The following is a 17,978-nucleotide window of genomic DNA, read 5'->3' on the forward strand; positions in this document are numbered from 1 at the left end:
AATGATCTTTCCCCATGTTTGGTTGTGGCCTAAAGCTAAGGAGGCCTAAATTGGTTATTCCTACTTAGGCTGGTCAAAATTATTCATATTTGGTTGAGGCCTAAAGTTAAACCATAGCTTAAACTATTCCTTGTTTGGTTAGAGTTGATGGAGGACTAAAGTTTTAAAAGCCTAAATTGGTTAATTATTTATAATAAGATACTAATTATATAATATTAATATATTAATAATAATTGTAATATATTATATATTATTATAAAATTTATTTAATATATTAACAATATAAATATTAATTATATATTAATAATAATTATTAATAATAAAAAATTAATTGTATAATTATAAATTAATAATAATTACTAATTATATAATCTTATTAAAATAATAATTTAATATATTAACAATATAAAATATTAATTATATAATTATATATTAATAATAATTATTAATAATAAGATACTAATTATATAATATTAATATATCAATAACAACTAAAATATATTATAATATTATTATAATAATGATTTACTATATTAAGAATATTAATTATTAATTATTAATAATTATTAATAATAAGATAATAATTATATGATATTAATATATTAATAACAATTATAATATATTGTAATATTATTATAATAATTATTTAATATATTAACAGTATAACATATTAATTATATAATTACATATTAATAATAATTATGAATAAGAAAATATTAATTATATAATATTAATATATTATTATATTATTATAATAATAATTTAATATATTAACGATATAGGGTATTAATTATATATTAATAATTATTATTAATAATAAGATACTAATTATATAATATTAATATATTATAATATTATTATAATAATTATTTAATATATTAACAATATAACATAATAATTATATAATTATTTATTAATAATAATTATTAATAAAATGATATTAATATATTATAATATTATTATAATAATTATTTAATATATTAACAATATAACATAATAATTATATAATTATTTATTAATAATAATTATTAATAAAATGATATTAATTATATAATATTATTATAATAATGATTTAATATATTAACAATATAAGATATTAATTATATAATTATATACTAATAATAATTATTAACAATAATATACTAATTATATATAAATAAAATATTATTATAATCATTCAAGTTAGGCCACGAGGTGGAATAAAAATTAAACCACCATGTGAGGTGGCTTAATTTAGGCCGACCTAAAAATCGACTTATGCCATCTTAGGCCGGCTCATTTAAGACACATTTGGTGGAATAACGAGGCCTAAACTCCTTATTCCACCATTTAGGCCACAACCAAACATGGGCTTTAGACATAGTTTTAAATATGTCAAATAAATACTCTTTTATAAAGCTTAAATAATATCACCTCTTTAATTTTTGTTTTCCGCATTTTCTAAGTTTGTCCAATTTCTTAAGTAATTATTCTACAGGAGTTAAAACCTTTTGTCCAGTTTTTAAGAAATTATCTTCAAATTTATTTTGGAACAGACTTAAATTAAAATTCCAACTAAATACCGTTGTCGAACAGGCTCGCGAACTTAATTTCAGAACCTCGATGTCCCGGTCCCCAGAGTTTAAGAAAAGTGTCCTCTTAGATATTGGACAGTGGAGCCCATAAATTTACGATCCAGATTAACTCTTAATTGGACCTAACTCAATCCAGTGCCTCTTTGACTATAGAAGATCAACTGTCATCTTGATCAAGCGCATGGATTCTTGCACATGAAACATAATGTTTTTCTTTTTATATAGATATTGTTCTACCTCTCTGTAGTGTATTATTTTTTGTTCTATGTAGTTTTACTATATATATTTTTACTATGTAAAATTTCAATGTATTTTTTTCCTCTCAACCGTCACACCGCCGAAGCAAAGTGAGGCATATTTCTGTTCATTCTAATTGAAAGTAAAAGAAACATGATTTTAGTATGAATTCTTTACGGGAGACTTATTTTATCTCAAGTAACGTGAGGTGGTTTCATGCTCAAAATTTGATTCAAACCAGATAATTTTTATCTTATAGTAAATATATAGATGTAGGTAACTAGTTTGATTATATTGATCTCTTAAATAATTACATAGAATAGCATTGCAATCTCTTTACAAATGCTAAATGATGATCAAACCAAGTTAATTTGAGTTCTTGATACGTTAAACTTTTTCCTTAGATAATTCAGATGCCTAATTACATATAACAAATTAAATTTTAGGAGCAATTTTTATTCACTAAAAACGTTGTAAAAAATATAATTACAAAATACTTTTGAGTTTTTCAACTTTTTACTGAATATAAATTAAATTCTAATTTTATGTTTCTTTTATGCATGGGCCTTAAACTTTAATTTGAGTTCATGATACGTTTGGTTCGCTCATTTGGTAGGCGATTCCCTCCTATATATTCTCGTGTCATTTTGTCCACTCCCTGAGTTTTACTCTTCTATATGCTTCCATCGTAGAAGACATGCAAAAATGTGACCACAAAACAGGAGAGCTACGACTTCTGCGTGACCTCTTTGCAAGCGGTACCGAAAAGTCGTAGTGCTGACAACTATGAGTTAGCAGTTATAGGGCTCCAGCTGTGCTTGGGCAACCACACGTACAACCTTGCCAAGGCAAAGAAGCTGCAGGAACAACCGCCATCCGGGTCAAACTGGACAAAGCAAAGCATTGATGTGTGTGTTGAAGTCTATGGGTCGTCACTTGTAGATTTAAACAAGGCAATTGAAAATGCTCAGAAGAAATTACCATTTAGTATGGATATAGCAACAGCCAGCATCTATGTGTCAACTTGTAAGCGAGCATTTGAGGAGGCAGGTGAGAAGGACCCCTTGGCAACAGAGAATGGAAATGCTTTTAAATTAGATAGCATTATGGGAGCTATTGATGCTATGCTTCATCCTCGGCAATAAATTTAAGTCCAAATTTAAAATGGTACACTGTCCTTTAATTTGAGAATAATATTTGTGCGCTTGCAATCAGTTTTGATGCTTAGCTCTTCTCAGTGGCTGCCAGGAATTCATTACTAAAAGGAAAATTACAGTAGATTGTCAGTCGTTTACTAGAAATACCCCTCTTCCACTATCTAGCTAAAACATAAGCTGCTCCCATCCCACTATACTGGTAAATTCCAAACAAGAGCTCCACATGTACACAGCATCTAAAACTATAAGAAAAAAAACACAGTGCTTAACTCAGCAAATCAAAATTAGAGTTTCTCATATGGCAGGCAACTTAGGCAGAACCAGTACCAGCAGTACCAGCCATACCTACACCACAATTTGCTTCCCACAGCGTCGCCAAGCTGCTCCAATAAATAAATATATGCGATCTCCTAATTTCTGTTTTGATAATAAATTACCCCCCTGCATTTCATTTTTTTTCTATTTTTTGTCAGATATCTATTAATATTCCAGCTTTTACGTTTTGGTGATAAAAGTAATTAAATGTGCTACTTTTATACCATTATTCAGTCCGATGTGCTACTGTTCTAGAAGTGGTATAGGTTGATTTCAGTTTGAACGAGGCAAATTAGCTGCAGTGTGTTGTAAATTGAATGAGAAATTTTGGAGCTTTTTATTTGGAAGCCACCACCAAATATATCAAAGAAAAAAAAAAACAGACTTTTCATTTAACCTTCTTGAAAGCATATGGGGTTACATGTTGTTACATAAAGGAAAAGTACTGGTGGTTTTCACTCGTTACATAGTGAACTCGAAGTTAGACTGTTAGAGCTTCAAGAGGATTAATGATCTGTAGACATAGTTTTAATTTTTAAATATGTCAAATAAATACTCTTTTATAAAGCTTAATTAATATCACCTCTTTAATCTTTTTTTTCCCGCATTTAATTTCTAAGTTTTTCCAATTTCTTAAGTAATGATTCTACATGGAGGAGGGTTCAAATGCACCCAAATTTTTGTGCACCCAAATGCACTCTAACTTTCAAATCCTTTTTCTCCGTTTTCAAAGTCCAAATAGTTAATCTGAACCGTTAGATGCGATCTATATATTAAGATATGTTTGGAGACCAAATTTTACATTTTTTGGAATTTTTTTACTATTTATTAAGTCACTTTGAAAATCGCTGATTTTACATTTTCTGGACCATTGGATCAGCGATTTTCAAAGTGGCTTAATAAATAGTAAAAAAATTCCAAAAAATGTAAAATTTGGTCTCCAAGCACATCTTAATATGTAGATTGCATCTAACGGTTCGGATTGACTATTCGGACTTTGAAAATGGAGAAAAATGATAGGGTGCATTTGGGTGCACAAAAATTTGGGTGCATTTGAACTCTCCTCACATGAGTTAAAACATTTTGTCCAGTTTAATTTGTTTTTTTTATGAAATTATCTTCAAATTTATATTTGAACAGACTTAAATTAAATAAAATTCCAGCTAAATACCGTTGACTATAGAAGATCCCCTTTAAGATTTCGTGCAAAGTTAAAAGAACGGTCCGGATCTAACGGATCTACTAATTCTAAAAGATTCCCTTGTCCGGTAAGAATTCAAAGTTCCAATACTAACTGATGTCTGATGCTCTCTTACTGTAGCTAAAAAGAGTTCCTTATATATGGGATAAGGATTATGTTTTAATGAAAGAGTTTCAAGTACACGTGTTTAGCAGTTATGTTCAAAGTTCTTCTCAAGCTTTTATTGAGAATTTAAGGAATAAATAGACTAGGACACTAGAGGAACTACAAGATGTGTTGCACAATAGAAACTGGGAATCAAATGCAGTTAAACACTACTGAATTATGACATAAAAGTAAAACAAAAACATAAACAATATATAAAACCAAATATGCTGAAGTTCATCTACGTATAAGTGGCAAGAGGTATTATTTGTGTTAAATTGTAGAGAGTAAATTTGTCCCAAAAGTCAAAATATAGAGTATAAATTCAAAAATGTTGGAGCAGAAGGAAATATATATGAAAAAGAGGTCAACAAACTGAGTGTAGCCTAACAATACGCAATGACTCGAACGGTGTCGTTACACGCAACTCTTTTTGCTTTTTATTTAACGGCCTTCCTTTCCCCTTTCTGTTTGCCTTCACATCTGCTATAGCCCAAACACATTGACCCAACTCCAAATCATAAGATAAAAGGCTGAATATGCCATCACATTCTATTGGTGGAGAAAGTGCAGGCCCGTCGTCAGTGATATAATTGACATACATTGGCCGGTCTTTAAATCGCTCAAGGTCTTCTGGGATGCGCACCACTCTCTCCACACCAGGAGATGATACCTGAAGAAAATTATACAGCTATGTATCATATCTCGACTTGAAGCATCTCATTCAAGAAATAAAAATATCGGGATACATGATTAGTACCTCAAAGGATACGTTATCAGGCATTCGTCCTTCAGTCACAGCCTCCTCCAATTTTTCTCGGTATGCTCTTGAAAAAGCCTCTATGTCATTAATACCTGGCGAACCATACCTAAAGTGGTACGTGTTTCATGAGAATATGTAAAGCATTTCTTTTCTTTTTTTCTTTCAGAAAATAAATTATAGGAAGGCTTTTCAGGCAAAGAAAAAAATACATACTTAGTGGAGAGCTTCTCTATACGAATATAAACGATCAACTTAGGAGACGTTTTAAAAGCATATATTTTGAGGTCTCCGTCAAATGATTTTTCTGACAACTCCTCTGCTATTGAGAGAGCTTCTTTCTCCCATTGTTTGGACCCAAGTGCGATACCACCTCCATCTCCTCCATCCCCAACCTAAAATTTCATCAAAACACAAATATGTTAAACAAAAGGAAGGTTTCAAATGTTAATCCCTCAAGTTTATTTATTGTGCATGTATGCAATTAAACAACAAAGAACTTGTAAGGTACACAAATTTGCACATGGATAAGACTTCGAAGATGTCTTTTACCCATTTTCATTGACTTATTTGCAGACTTTCAAGTTATGTGGGTCACACATGAATGGGGGTCAATCATATAAAATTTTCATACAGCGAATGATGGTCAATTAGGGTCAATTTTACAGTATCCATAGAATTTTTCTCTCGACTATATAGAAAATCATGTATAAGTACAGGAATTTTGAAAATTAATGGGGGTCAATTGACCCCCATTCATTAGATGTCCCTCTGCCCCTGGACTGAAGCATAGTTGAACTTGGCTAAATTTGTTCAACACAAAAGTTATGGGAAAACCATCACATATTGATATGGATAGAATTGGAACACTGTATATAAAACAACCAGAGTTCTATTTAAAAGTCAGTGAACTACCAACCCAAATACCCGCAAAGCACAACTTTAACCACAATAAGTTCAGACCTCAACCCAAGCAACTCACAAACCCAAAAGCTCAGGTAATTTGAATCCAATCTGATGGGAACAAAACCCAATTACGACATATAACCATCCAATCAGACAAATAACGGACCACACTAGAAGTACTTCATCTTTATAACCCCTAAGCATATGCCTTTTTGTTGATTCTAATTATAATTACATAATCTATATAGTAGATACATTAGGACGCGATTGATATGAAGAATTTGATAGTTCCTTAGTTTTAGGAAGATGCGATATTAGGGACTTTAGCACGTTCCTTAATAAGAGCATAAATATTTTGACAAGTGAAATTTAAAGAGAAGTAGTCTTACTTTAGTTTTCCTAGAAACATCTACAACTTCATCTTCAAATTCAAAATCAAAATCAAAATCATCTTCATCATCATCATCAACCAAAATTATCCCTACATATAAGTGAAAAGAGACAATGGACATAATTACAATATAATACTAAATGTCAGCAACAATAAGAGCAATTAAAGTATCAATATTCACCTTCGTCCAAGTAGTTATTTTTTCCTTTCTCTTCCTCCTCCTCCTCTTCTTCTTCGTCTTCACCAACTTCTTCATCATCTTCAAATTCCTCTTCATCGTCTATTTCTCTTCCATCATCATATTCACTAACTGCCTCATCATAGTCAAATTCCTCTTCATCCTCTTCTATTTGAGTATCGTGCTTTTGTTTAGACATTGGCCGGGCATAGGAATTCCTCTTCCTTGGATGTGCCACCACTGAGGCATTTCCACAAACAGGTGGTGAACGTGAAAGTCTCAGCGGTGGAATCCCTAATTGGTAGAACGGACCACTTAACGGGAATAAATTTCGAGATAAACTTTTCATAGTAGCACAATTGTGAACCGCTCGTACAGAAACAAATTCCATTTCTGGCACCAGATAAGAGGGAGAGAGGAGGAGCTCAGTTGCGAGCTTTTAGCAGAGGAGACTAGTATGTTCTTTTGCCGAGTCGAGTGAGAGAGCATTTCTGGCCAATCCGAGAGCTCAAGTTCTGACAGGTGGACCCCCGTGAACAAAGTATTTACATCCTTTTTTCCCAAGAAGACTCGGATCAAAATTTCAGCGTGCCTCAGGGCCTTTTTTGATGATTGACAATGACAAATACAGAGCCCTCGGCGGCTCGGCCCCAGAGCTTAGGCATGAAACTTCTCTGTCACGGAATAATAGACCAGGTCTATACCAAGTACAGAGCAACGAGACTAAAGTTGTTTAATTGTGCTGCGCTGCGCTGAAGAGTAGACCAAACCCAAACCCCCACCTGTCAGTCTCGGTTAAAACATCTCCTAAGTTAGTGATCCAACCCAAACACCCACCTCATTACTCCGCTGCGCTGAATGAGATGCGACTGACCCGGCCCAATCTCAAAATGAGCTGGTTGCATCGAAGCTGTCGATATTGACAGAACTAAAACAAAAGTTATAAATGAGGCATTGAATTATGAGTTAGGCTGGGTTGCTATGGATAGCATAGTGGCCTCTATGCTACGGCTCAATATTTGAGTTTTCAAAATTCAAACGGTCGATCCGAACCGTTCATCTTATTCTCCATATTAATATCTGCTTGGAGACCAAATTTTATAATTTTCTGAATTTTTTTACTATTTATTAAGCCACTTTGAAAATCGCTAATCCAACGGTTTTACTGTTTTGTGCAGCCACCGTTGGATCAACAATTTTGTAAAATACTTAATAAATAGTAAAAAAATTCAGAAAAATGTAAAATTTGGTCTCCAAGCAGATATTAATATGGAGAATAAGATGAACGGTTCGGATCGACCGTTTGGATTTTGAAAACTCGAATATTGAGCCGTAGCATAGAGGCCACTATGCTATCCATAGCACCCCAGCCTAACTCTTGAATTATATCATAAATAGTAATACATTTTCATACTATATATTTATTAGTTATTTTAATAATTTTAAAAGTCAAACAATCGATTCAAACTGTTCAATATGATCTTCATATTAAAATGTGTTTGAAGATCAAATTTTACATTTTGTTGGAAATTATTTACTATTTTTATAATTTTTTTAATCACTGATTTTTCAATGATGTAGAATTTCTGAAAACAATAATTGTGTACACATTTTAATAAATACTAAATAAATTTTTAAAAAAAATGTAAATTTTGGTCTCCAAGCACATTTTAATATGGAAATCATGTTGAACAGTTCAGATCGGCTGTTTGAATTTCGAAATGACAAAAATAACTTATAAACATGTAATGTCAAAATGTATCACCATTTTATGGTGTAATTGAATCCCTTCTCTTTATAAATATATAATTTTAAAGTTTCTTGGATCAGAAAAGTACTATTATTTGGGATTTTTTTTTTCGAGTAAAGTTGGAGATCAAGCTATTAAACTATTTTAATATTTTCATTTAAATTTCAAACCTGTAACCTATCACATTATTTAAAAATTATTGTCTTTATCACTAGACTAAATATTAATTCTCATTATTTGAGAATTATTGTCGATTTTATCAACTGTATCAAAATTTTATCCCCTAGATATTTTTGGATAAACAAAAAAATAGATTACACGTAATGTTATGAGATTAGAGTATTGGAACAATTTAAGAAAAGCTAATACGATTCAGAATAATACAAATATTAATTAAATTATATAATTCATATAAATTTTAATCTCTAATTCCAACGAGACACTATGTTAAAAGAGTAGCGCCATCCATCACTATTCTCAATGTAAATAAGTTTTTCGATTGCAAACGAATAAAAAATTGCTATGTAAATATGAGAGCAAAATTATTCTTGGCAATCCAATCAAGCAGTTGTAGTGGTGTAATATGCTGTAATAGGAAGGGTCCAGTAAGGGTGGCAAAAAAAAACTCGTGGTTCGATCGTGACTCGTATCTGATTCACTTGCTAACGTCTCGCCACTAGCTCAGTTCAGAATTAACGAGTTCAATCTAGGATCTAGCTTGTTCATCAACTCGCGACTAGTTTGGGTAGGCATCTATTTGTGAATTTCTATGAATTTGTGTGCATTTTATATTGTCTAGCTCAGTTCAGCTTAATTCAAAAAGTTTGTAAATTTCATTTTTTTCTTAAAACAAGATTTAGTTAGACCCAACAAGCCAGCTCATCAGCTTGCAAGCTAGCTCGGACAGACTTGTCACAATTTCAAGCTAAGATTTTAGCTCAAATGTCTTAAGTCCACCTCACTCAACTGTAACTCGATCTAGAATTAACAAGCTGAGTTAGAATTAGCTCAGATCGAACCAGTTCGTTGCCACCCTAGGGTCTAGGCTGAGGTTGAAATGGTGCTTCCAATTTCCATCAAGCACATTTACGCAATTCAAAAATAAAAAAAAAACTGAAATTTTAAATATACCATACCAATAAATGATCGCAGGGTTTGTGCACGAATTTCATAAATCTGCTGCGATCCTGCGATTCTAATCTCAACCGTTTATATTTTTTGAGATTCGTGCACAAAAACTATTTCTTTTTAAGATTCCCACACTGTAATAAATGAAGGGTTGAAATTGGAATCGCAGGACCCTGCGATCCTGTAGGATCGCAGCAGATTCTCACCCTAACTTATTATGCAAAATGGCGGGCGAAAACGGGACGGATAGTGACAAAATCATATTCATATTTTATTTTTATTTTTTGAATATAAATACATTAGTTATCAATTATATTTATTAAAATATAGTCAAAAGGGCGGGCGAAAGCGGGGCAGATACAGATTGATCATATATTTATTAAAATAATATTAAAAATATTAAAAAATATAAAAGTTCATAATATATATCTAATTATAATAGTTAATAACAATATTATTCTATAATATATATTAAAATATATGACATATATCTACTATTTATATATAGATAATTGAAACGTAAAATTATATCAGTATACATAGTAATACAAATATTCGGATGTCGGATATCCACATCTAATTATTTGAATAAGGTTTAAATATAGATAGGATATTATCTATGCTGTTTTCACCCCTAAAAATGGGTTATCAGTTCAAAAATGATGCCATTGGTGTGCCAAAAAATATTAATTAACAAAAAAGATCCAATTGAATCAATATCAAAATTTTATATCTAAAGTAAAGATAAGTTTAAGCGGCTGATTAGTTGAGGAAAAGAAATAAGTCGAAAGGAAAAAAGGACCAAATTCAATTCCTTTAAAATATTTTTTTTTGTAAATGACTCCATCTTTGCCATAAAGTAAATATACTTTAGTCCGGGGATGCAGCGAAATACAGAAATATAATTTTCTTTTCCTGTCGTCATTAAAATATTTTCCAAATCCACATGAAAAGGCTCCGATCACTTCGCGCTACAATCCGGCGCCACCGCTGCCACCTCCTCCTCATCTCCTCTGTAATTCTCCTTCTCTTCACCTCTGTTACTTTCCCCTCCTCTCCCTCTTCTTCCCCTCTCCATCTCGCCTGTCGTGCCACCCCTTTCCCTTCCCTCTGCATCTCCCTCTCCCCTTCTCTCTCCTCTTCTTTCCCCTTCCCTCTCTCCCTCCTCCTCTCCTCCCTCTCCCTTTCTCACTCTACCCTTCGCAGAACTTTACCCCTCGTTTCTCCCTACCCGACCTGTCAGTCCCACCTCATTCTCTCCTCTCACCGTCTTACTGCGGCTCGTGCCTCCCTAACTCAAACCCCCAAACTGCATTTGTTGAATTCTCGCGCTTATCTCTCGGCTGGGTTGCTTTACCAGTACGATTGTTCTAATTACCTCTCTAATCTCAACAAATCAATCTTAGTAAACCATAATATCTTCTCCGCCGTTACCCATCTTGCTTCTCTCACAAGCAATACTCTCTCTCTTCTCTCTTCATATCTTCGATTCGGGTCTGATTTCTCTCAATTTGCACCACCATCAACTGAGCGACAAGGGTTCTTTGAAGAACCATGGGTGTTGACTGGCAAAAGGATCTCCAGTTATTCTTCATTCTCTACTGGTGTTCGACCAAATGCCACAGTGTGTAAGTCTGGATTTTGTGACTACAACTCAATCCAAGATGCAATAGTGGCTGTGCCTGATTTTGTCTCAACCCGCTATGTAATCCATATCAAATATGGTATATATAAGGAAACTGTTGTAGTTCCATTTGAAAAGACCAATGTCACATTCATAGGAGACGGCATGGGTAAAACTGTTATTACCGGTGAACTGAATGCCCAAATGCCAAATTTGACCACAATTGATACTGCGACAGTTACTGCTATAGGAGATGGCTTTCGGGCACGTGATATCACCATTGAGAATTCAGCTAGTGCTAGGGCTCACCAAGCAGTGGCCTTTCGCTCAGACAGTGACAGGTCGGTTTTAGAATTTGTGGAATTTAGAGGTCACCAGGATACACTCTATGCCAGGTCGATGCGCCAGTTTTACCAGAATTGTTATATTACTGGTACAGTCGATTTCATATTTGGAAATTCAGCTGCACTGTTTTATAACTGCACAATAGAGACTGTACCAAGGTTAGAGAGACCTGAAAAAGGTGCTAAAAACATAGTAACAGCTCATGGCCGTACCAACCCGGCTCAGGCTACGGGTTTTGTTTTCCACAATTGTAGGATTGGTGGTAGTAGGGAGTACTTGGAGCTGTATAGGAAAAACCCACTTGTGCACCGGCTTTATTTGGGTCGGCCATGGAAGGAGTATGCAAGGACAGTTTTTGTTGGTTGTTACCTAGGTGAGATGGTGAGGAAAGAGGGGTGGTTGCCTTGGAGAGGGGAATTTGCTTTAGGTACATTGTATTATGGGGAGTATGGCAACTGGGGCCCAGGTGCAGAGACTAAAGGGAGGGTCGAGTGGAGTAGTCGGGTTCCAAAAGAGAGGTTGCATGTTTATTCGGTGGAGAATTTTATCCAGGGCCATGAATGGATTCAATAAAGAATTGGTGAATAGTGAGTAAATAGAAATATGATCTGGAAATTAATTTTTTGCATTAACTAGAGGAGGCAAAAGTAATGAAAAGTTGTAGATTGATTCAGAATAAAGGACTAACCAGTTTGTAAGTTACTGTTTTAAGTTTGGTTCTTTCTTTCAGTAACCATTTTTGTTTTTCTTTCTACAAAAATACATTTCACATTATATTCTTACGTATTAAGTTTGGTTCTTTATTTCAGTAACCATTTTTGTTTTTCTTTGGAGAGAAATACATCTTGAATTATATTCTCTGTTTAACAACAAAATGAACATATCATTAAATATGACAGTTGCATGCGAAAAAAAAAAAAGATTTACAAATGCTGAATTTAGATTTATCTCATTCTTATTTCTTTCGAATGGTAGTAACATGAATGAAAAATAAACTTGTTATTATAGACCATTTCTTGTCATCACTTGAGATACACGGTGAAACCAAAATTGTTGCTTGAACTCTCCTCCCTGCCACCACCTTTGATTATGGCAAAGCCACTTGCTTGGTCGTATTTCCCTGTACCTCCAACTACCGCAATCTGAGATACCACATCAGCACGATAAACTCCAAAGAATCTTAGAGTATCCTTTGATTTACCTGTAGTAGTAGCAAAAGTAGCCTCCAATGCCAATATACTACTTTTATCATCTCCGAGACTTGTCACTTGTACCCCTTCAACTTGCCCTATTAGTGGCATACCGATCTTTCTTTCGCCTTGTAGCTCCTGGTTTATAAACTTCAATTTCCCGGTTGCTAATGCATGTGGAGGAGTAAGAAAGGTTAAGAAGCTTGCAGATGGGTCAATTTGGTCTTGAACTTTGAAGAGACCCTCAGGCTTGACATGTTGTGGAGTTAATGGTACTGTACCTGTGATATAGAATGTGATTTTTCCATCAGGGTCAAGACTTCCTTGCCGTGCAGTAGCGGTACCAAGATTGAAGGTGACTAAGATTGAAAGAACCAACCAAGATATGCCATGTTTTTTGATGTGATCTTCACTTTCCATGTTGTACGCACAGGGATTCTGGATTAATTTGATATTAATTTTTGTATCGCTTGAGGTGGTGAGCTTATAACTAAGTGACTGTTTATGGTTTTGTTGCTTGTAGGGTTGAAGGTTTAGGTGACCAAGAGTTGTATGGATTAGGTACAGTGGTTGACAAAGGTTTTTTTTTTTTAATTATATTATGTTAATTTGCTGGAACCTGTAATGGGTGTTGTTAGACTTGAATTACATTAGTTTCTAATTAGGTTAAGTTGGCCCAAAGTTTACTGTTTTTTTTTTTTTAAAAAAAAAATAGCAAACTAATTAAATTTATTTAAGATGCATTCATGACAAAAAAAAAATGTGGGGAAAAAAGAAAAGAAAAGGAAAACTAGAGTACGCCTATCGCATCCTCTATGAGATTGCAATGGAAAAAGATGCCTTTCGTACAACAAAACAATATTGCAACAATTTACATTACAAAACTACGCAAAGTTTCCTTGTTCTTCTTCATTCTCTTCTTTATGCATATATCATCTGAGCACAGTCTCGTTCTTGGATCCTTTATAGGTCTCTTCCAATGGCCGTCCGTGTAGTTACCCTGTTTTGCCTCAAACCTGTCAGACTTCAAGGTCTCCTTTTGTTTTTCACCCAAAAGGCAGAAACTCTGCAAATATTTTGGCATTTTATCATGTACTCGCCACCACGTTTGATGTGCCACATCACTTGCGAACTCGTTCTGTGAAATGACATTCCAGTTACAGTCATAATCCCTGTAACAGAGCCAGGGCTTAATCCCAAGATAATGGATCACATATAAAATTGGTGGGTCGGATCCAAATAGGTTTGTTTTCTTCTCCTTCACTACGTCTGAATCTCCCTCCCAAAAATGCTTCAAAAAGTTCATGTGCATTGGAATCCTATGCCACCAAGGGAAAATCTCATTCAAATAGCCTTGATCCCCTCCATTGTATGATTTTATCTCATGTATATGCTTCATCAAAAGTTCAAAAGTGCAATTTGATGGTTCAATTACCATTATGCCCGAGTTGAAAAGGGTTCCATTATTACCCGTTGCTGTGATCTCAGGCATGGTGAATAATACATCGATATTTTGTAAAATTAGGAGGTCAGCATCAATGAAAATAACTTTGTCATAATCAGTTAGTTTCCAAAGCCAGAATTTGCTGTAGTTCCACTCATTGTATGCTTCAGGCTCAGCATGCGGATTGCGGATCCGCTTAATGGAGCGGATCTTCCAGCCAGCTGTTTCAAGCCCGACTCGGTGGTCGGCACTTATTGACTCGTCAACCAAGAGTACCAGGTCATGCGTTGATCCAGTCATGCGAATGCTTTGGGCGGCTGTGATTGCGCCACATACATATGCATTTTCTGAGTGGAGGATTGTAGCATATGCAACACGGCTCGGGGAAGGCACATATTTTCTCCCTGTTTAAGGTACATTAGGTAGAAATGATAAATTGAGAAGTTAGGTCAACCATACTAGCAGTATGATAGTAACTATGTAAACAACATAATTCTTCTGTGTAGCCAAGAATTAACAAAAATTACAAATAAATGTAACATAACTGGGTAAAAAATAAGACAAAATAATTGTCATAAAAGCTAACCTATTTCATTGTAAGGTAGCGCAAGTTTGGATGACCCAACCGGCAGCCTTAATTTCTCGATCAACTCATCCAACTCAGATTTGTAAAGCCAAACATCTCCTTCCCTCGTAACAAGTCTCTTGCACTTGAACAAATTGGGTATTGGAAAACACTTGCTAACTATCAAGACATGCACCTTCTTTCCACCTCCAATAAGTGAGTCTACCGCAACTCTAGCTGCACTCAACTGCAGGTGCAACCGCCCCACATCCCTCGACCAGTTCCCCTCCCTCCTACATGGCAACTTGACCATGACTAGGTCGAAATAAACCCCTTTTGGAGCACTAGGCTGGGGTAATTTGGGACAGGTCGGTACGCTATACTCTTCCTCTTCATCTATCCATTCAGGAAATAGTTCGTCCCAGGTGGCATTTGATTGGTCCAGATGTATGTTTGACACAGCAGAATAAGCAAGTAGGGTTTGAGATTTGTTGAACTCATCTTGGTTGAAATTCAGAAGGCCGACTTTTAGGTTCTCTTTCGGAATGCCAAGCTTGTCTACGGCTTTTGATATTTTCCTCCAATCAATTGTGGAGTATGAAGTGTATCCTGAGTCGGGTTGATCACTTCCCCATAACCATCCCATTTTTACAAGCTTTGATCTGTGTAGTATCACAACAAAGATCGATATGTCTATTATGGCAAGATATATCAGAACTCAATAGTAGTACAGGATATATTTAATTGTATATATAACAATGATCTTCTTTTCCAAAAAAAAAAATGAGGACATTTGTGCAAATTACCTGCCGGAATGCATTAGAACCTCCCCATGAGAAATGCTTGAAGAGCTGAGCAGAGTCATGAAAGAACCACATGTTGTGAATACCAGAATAAGCTTCAGAAGGTGAAATCTGCATCCAAACCCCTCTGACAAAATATATTTGCCAAACTTGTTGTTCTCCTTAATTGAAAAGCTGTTTTTATAGTACTTCCTTTTGCTTGCATTAAATCTGAAATTAAGAAACTTGTTACTGTATAATTTAGATATATACTAGGATAAGGACTAGCAAGTCACATGAAGAAAAACTGAAACAATATTCCATAAACACTTTTTCTTAAAATAAAATTTGTCCATTTTCGTGTATATATATTCCTTTTGCCTCATTGGTGAATTAAACCGTTAAATACAAAAATGTGAAAGTCGACATGACACGATAAACTTACTGGATTCCGGCGAGACGATGCCTTGTCTCTTTATAAGCAAAACCATATCCCGCATGACTTCTCATATTGAAATTCTTGTGTCTGTCGCAGTTATACTTTCCTTGAACTTAGCACAAAATGACATTTCTTTGCATCTTAGAATCTTCTAACATGTACGTACCAAATGCAAAATGACATCCATACATGTGAGTATTAAATGAACCAAAGTAAGTACAATTTAAATAGAGAAGAAAGGTGGAGGAGGAAAGCATTTTTCTAACCTAAGGGTATCTAAGGGCTTTTATTGTGAAAGGACAAAAAGAAAAAAAGCTTTGTTGTCCCAATCATTAGGAGAGCTCTACAGCTACCGATATTAGTCAAACTATCTAATTGGTATTGTCGTTTCCTTAATATTTCTCCCAACACTTTCAATCCAATGGACATATGTGGTATTCATGTATAATTGTTGGATGTTGAAAATAAAATTCTTAATTTGGTGAGATTTAACTGAAAGCCAACCATTTTATTTTAGTATATAAATATATATGAGCTGCTTTGCTGTCATTTTCTTTTGTTCTATCCCTTTATATCGTATATATTGCTTCAAGAATAACCTAGTTCTCAATCTTGAACGAGAGTAAAGCGAACTCTTAGAGAATGACATGTGATGTGCATTAAAAAAAAAAAAAAAAAAACAATAGGAGATGTGAATATTGGTTGGATGTAGTTCCACTAACCTTAACACTTTGGAGGCTACCAAATCCAACTAACATTTTAGAAATGTGCATTCGTCCAGACACCTAATATATGATCCGTAAGGGCCCAGTTTGGAAAAAACCTGAACATTTTTTTGTGAATATATATGTGTTTAATTAATTAGTGGTCATTTGGATCCCTAGCTAATATGAGACAAACAATTGCAAATGATCCTAAATTATTAAGAGTAGAACTAGGGTGTTCTTAAGTTCATGACCAAGTCCCTTGCCAAATGAACTAGGGTGTTCTTAAGTTCACCAAATGATACTAAATTTTAGACAAATAGTTGCAAGGGACTCTTGGTGAACTCAAGTCTAAAATCCATCAAATTGATTTCAAGTGATGAATCCGAACGGTTGAAATTCTCCTACATTACGAGTGATGTGTCTACATGTGAAAATTTTAAACATTTGAATTAATTTAGTATAAAGTCAAGCGGTCAAAATTAGAAAATAAATAAATTAATTTTTATGCATTCATTTTTTGAACTTATTTTGACTGCTTGACTTTATACTAAATTAATTTGAATGTTTAAAATTTTCACATGTAGACTCATCACTCTTATGCGGATTTCAACGGTTCGGATTCATTACTTGAAGCCGATTTGACAGATTTTAGACTTGAGTTCACCAAAAAACTTAGTGAACTTAAGAACACCCTAGTTCTACTCAATTATTAAACTAGTCACTTCCCTTTGTACTGGGTTTCAAGTAATTTTCACTTCAAAATTAAAGACAGAAATATGTATATTGGGAAAGGGGGTTAAGCCCCTTATGAAGTGAATTTTTTTATTCTCTCCTTTAATATTTTTAATTTATATAAAAATTATTCCTATTAGTCTCCCTTATAAAATGAAATTACATGTCACATATTTGATCATCCATGTCTTCAATATTAATTTTTGACTCTGCTTCAATTGGATTTTGGACTTGTAACAACTTCGACTACAAGAATGAAATAGTATCCGCGAGGGTATGCTGTCAGAAATGTGTTTTTTCTATTAGTGACGGTAGCATCTGTGAGGATATACCGACAGTATCCATCGCAGATACTGTACCCATTCTTGTAGCTCCCACAGTATTAATCAAATATAAGAAAACGAAGTAC

At 34.0% G+C, this 17,978-nt stretch overlaps 4 protein-coding genes and 1 pseudogene across 5 annotated transcripts; 2 read left to right on the plus strand and 3 right to left on the minus strand.

Moving 5' to 3' along the window:
* Positions 1 to 2,398: 2,398 nt before the first annotated feature.
* On the plus strand, positions 2,399 to 2,956 carry LOC144566621 (putative invertase inhibitor). Its single transcript, XM_078316666.1, has 2 exons — positions 2,399 to 2,410; positions 2,504 to 2,956. The coding sequence occupies exons 1-2, from the start codon at positions 2,399 to 2,401 to the stop codon at positions 2,954 to 2,956; spliced, it is 465 nt and encodes a 154-aa protein (XP_078172792.1).
* Positions 2,957 to 4,892: 1,936 nt separating this feature from the next.
* On the minus strand, positions 4,893 to 7,356 carry LOC144566366 (uncharacterized). The gene is made up of 5 exons (XM_078316384.1): positions 6,867 to 7,356; positions 6,684 to 6,775; positions 5,605 to 5,783; positions 5,389 to 5,497; positions 4,893 to 5,301 (listed from the first exon to the last, which is right to left on the minus strand). The coding sequence occupies exons 1-5, from the start codon at positions 7,252 to 7,254 to the stop codon at positions 4,996 to 4,998; spliced, it is 1,074 nt and encodes a 357-aa protein (XP_078172510.1). The 5' UTR covers positions 7,255 to 7,356; the 3' UTR covers positions 4,893 to 4,995.
* A 3,319-nt stretch (positions 7,357 to 10,675) lies between these two features.
* Positions 10,676 to 13,514, minus strand: LOC144566585 (dirigent protein 9-like). Its single transcript, XM_078316636.1, has one exon. It carries the CDS (start codon positions 13,318 to 13,320, stop codon positions 12,733 to 12,735), a length of 588 nt encoding a protein of 195 aa, XP_078172762.1. The 5' UTR covers positions 13,321 to 13,514; the 3' UTR covers positions 10,676 to 12,732.
* LOC144566584 (putative pectinesterase/pectinesterase inhibitor 51 pseudogene) lies at positions 10,688 to 12,443 on the plus strand (annotated as a pseudogene). Its single transcript, XR_013515229.1, has one exon. The product of XR_013515229.1 is annotated as a putative pectinesterase/pectinesterase inhibitor 51 pseudogene (transcript).
* A 101-nt stretch (positions 13,515 to 13,615) lies between the features above and the next one.
* Positions 13,616 to 16,395, minus strand: LOC144566583 (UDP-glucuronate:xylan alpha-glucuronosyltransferase 1-like). Its single transcript, XM_078316635.1, has 4 exons — positions 16,137 to 16,395; positions 15,716 to 15,922; positions 14,931 to 15,571; positions 13,616 to 14,748 (listed from the first exon to the last, which is right to left on the minus strand). Exons 1-4 carry the CDS (start codon positions 16,199 to 16,201, stop codon positions 13,772 to 13,774), a joined length of 1,890 nt encoding a protein of 629 aa, XP_078172761.1. The 5' UTR covers positions 16,202 to 16,395; the 3' UTR covers positions 13,616 to 13,771.
* Between the last annotated feature and the right edge of the window lie 1,583 nt (positions 16,396 to 17,978).

Source organism: Carex rostrata, chromosome 15, assembly GCF_964058835.1.
Source record: "Carex rostrata chromosome 15, lpCarRost1.2, whole genome shotgun sequence".
Lineage (NCBI taxonomy): Eukaryota > Viridiplantae > Streptophyta > Magnoliopsida > Poales > Cyperaceae > Carex > Carex rostrata.

Coding starts and splice junctions, on each gene's coding strand:
- LOC144566366 (XM_078316384.1), bottom strand. CDS start 7,254: ATGGAATTTGTTTCTGTACGAGCGGTTCACAATTGTGCTACTATGAAA. Junction 5,784..6,683: donor ATGTTTCTAGGAAAACTAAA/GTAAGACTACTT, acceptor ATGAAATTTTAG/GTTGGGGATGGAGGAGATGG. Junction 5,498..5,604: donor ATAGAGAAGCTCTCCACTAA/GTATGTATTTTT, acceptor GTACCACTTTAG/GTATGGTTCGCCAGGTATTA.
- LOC144566585 (XM_078316636.1), bottom strand. CDS start 13,320: ATGGAAAGTGAAGATCACATCAAAAAACATGGCATATCTTGGTTGGTT.
- LOC144566583 (XM_078316635.1), bottom strand. CDS start 16,201: ATGAGAAGTCATGCGGGATATGGTTTTGCTTATAAAGAGACAAGGCAT. Junction 15,572..15,715: donor GTTCTAATGCATTCCGGCAG/GTAATTTGCACA, acceptor GATACTACACAG/ATCAAAGCTTGTAAAAATGG. Junction 14,749..14,930: donor GCTACCTTACAATGAAATAG/GTTAGCTTTTAT, acceptor TACCTTAAACAG/GGAGAAAATATGTGCCTTCC.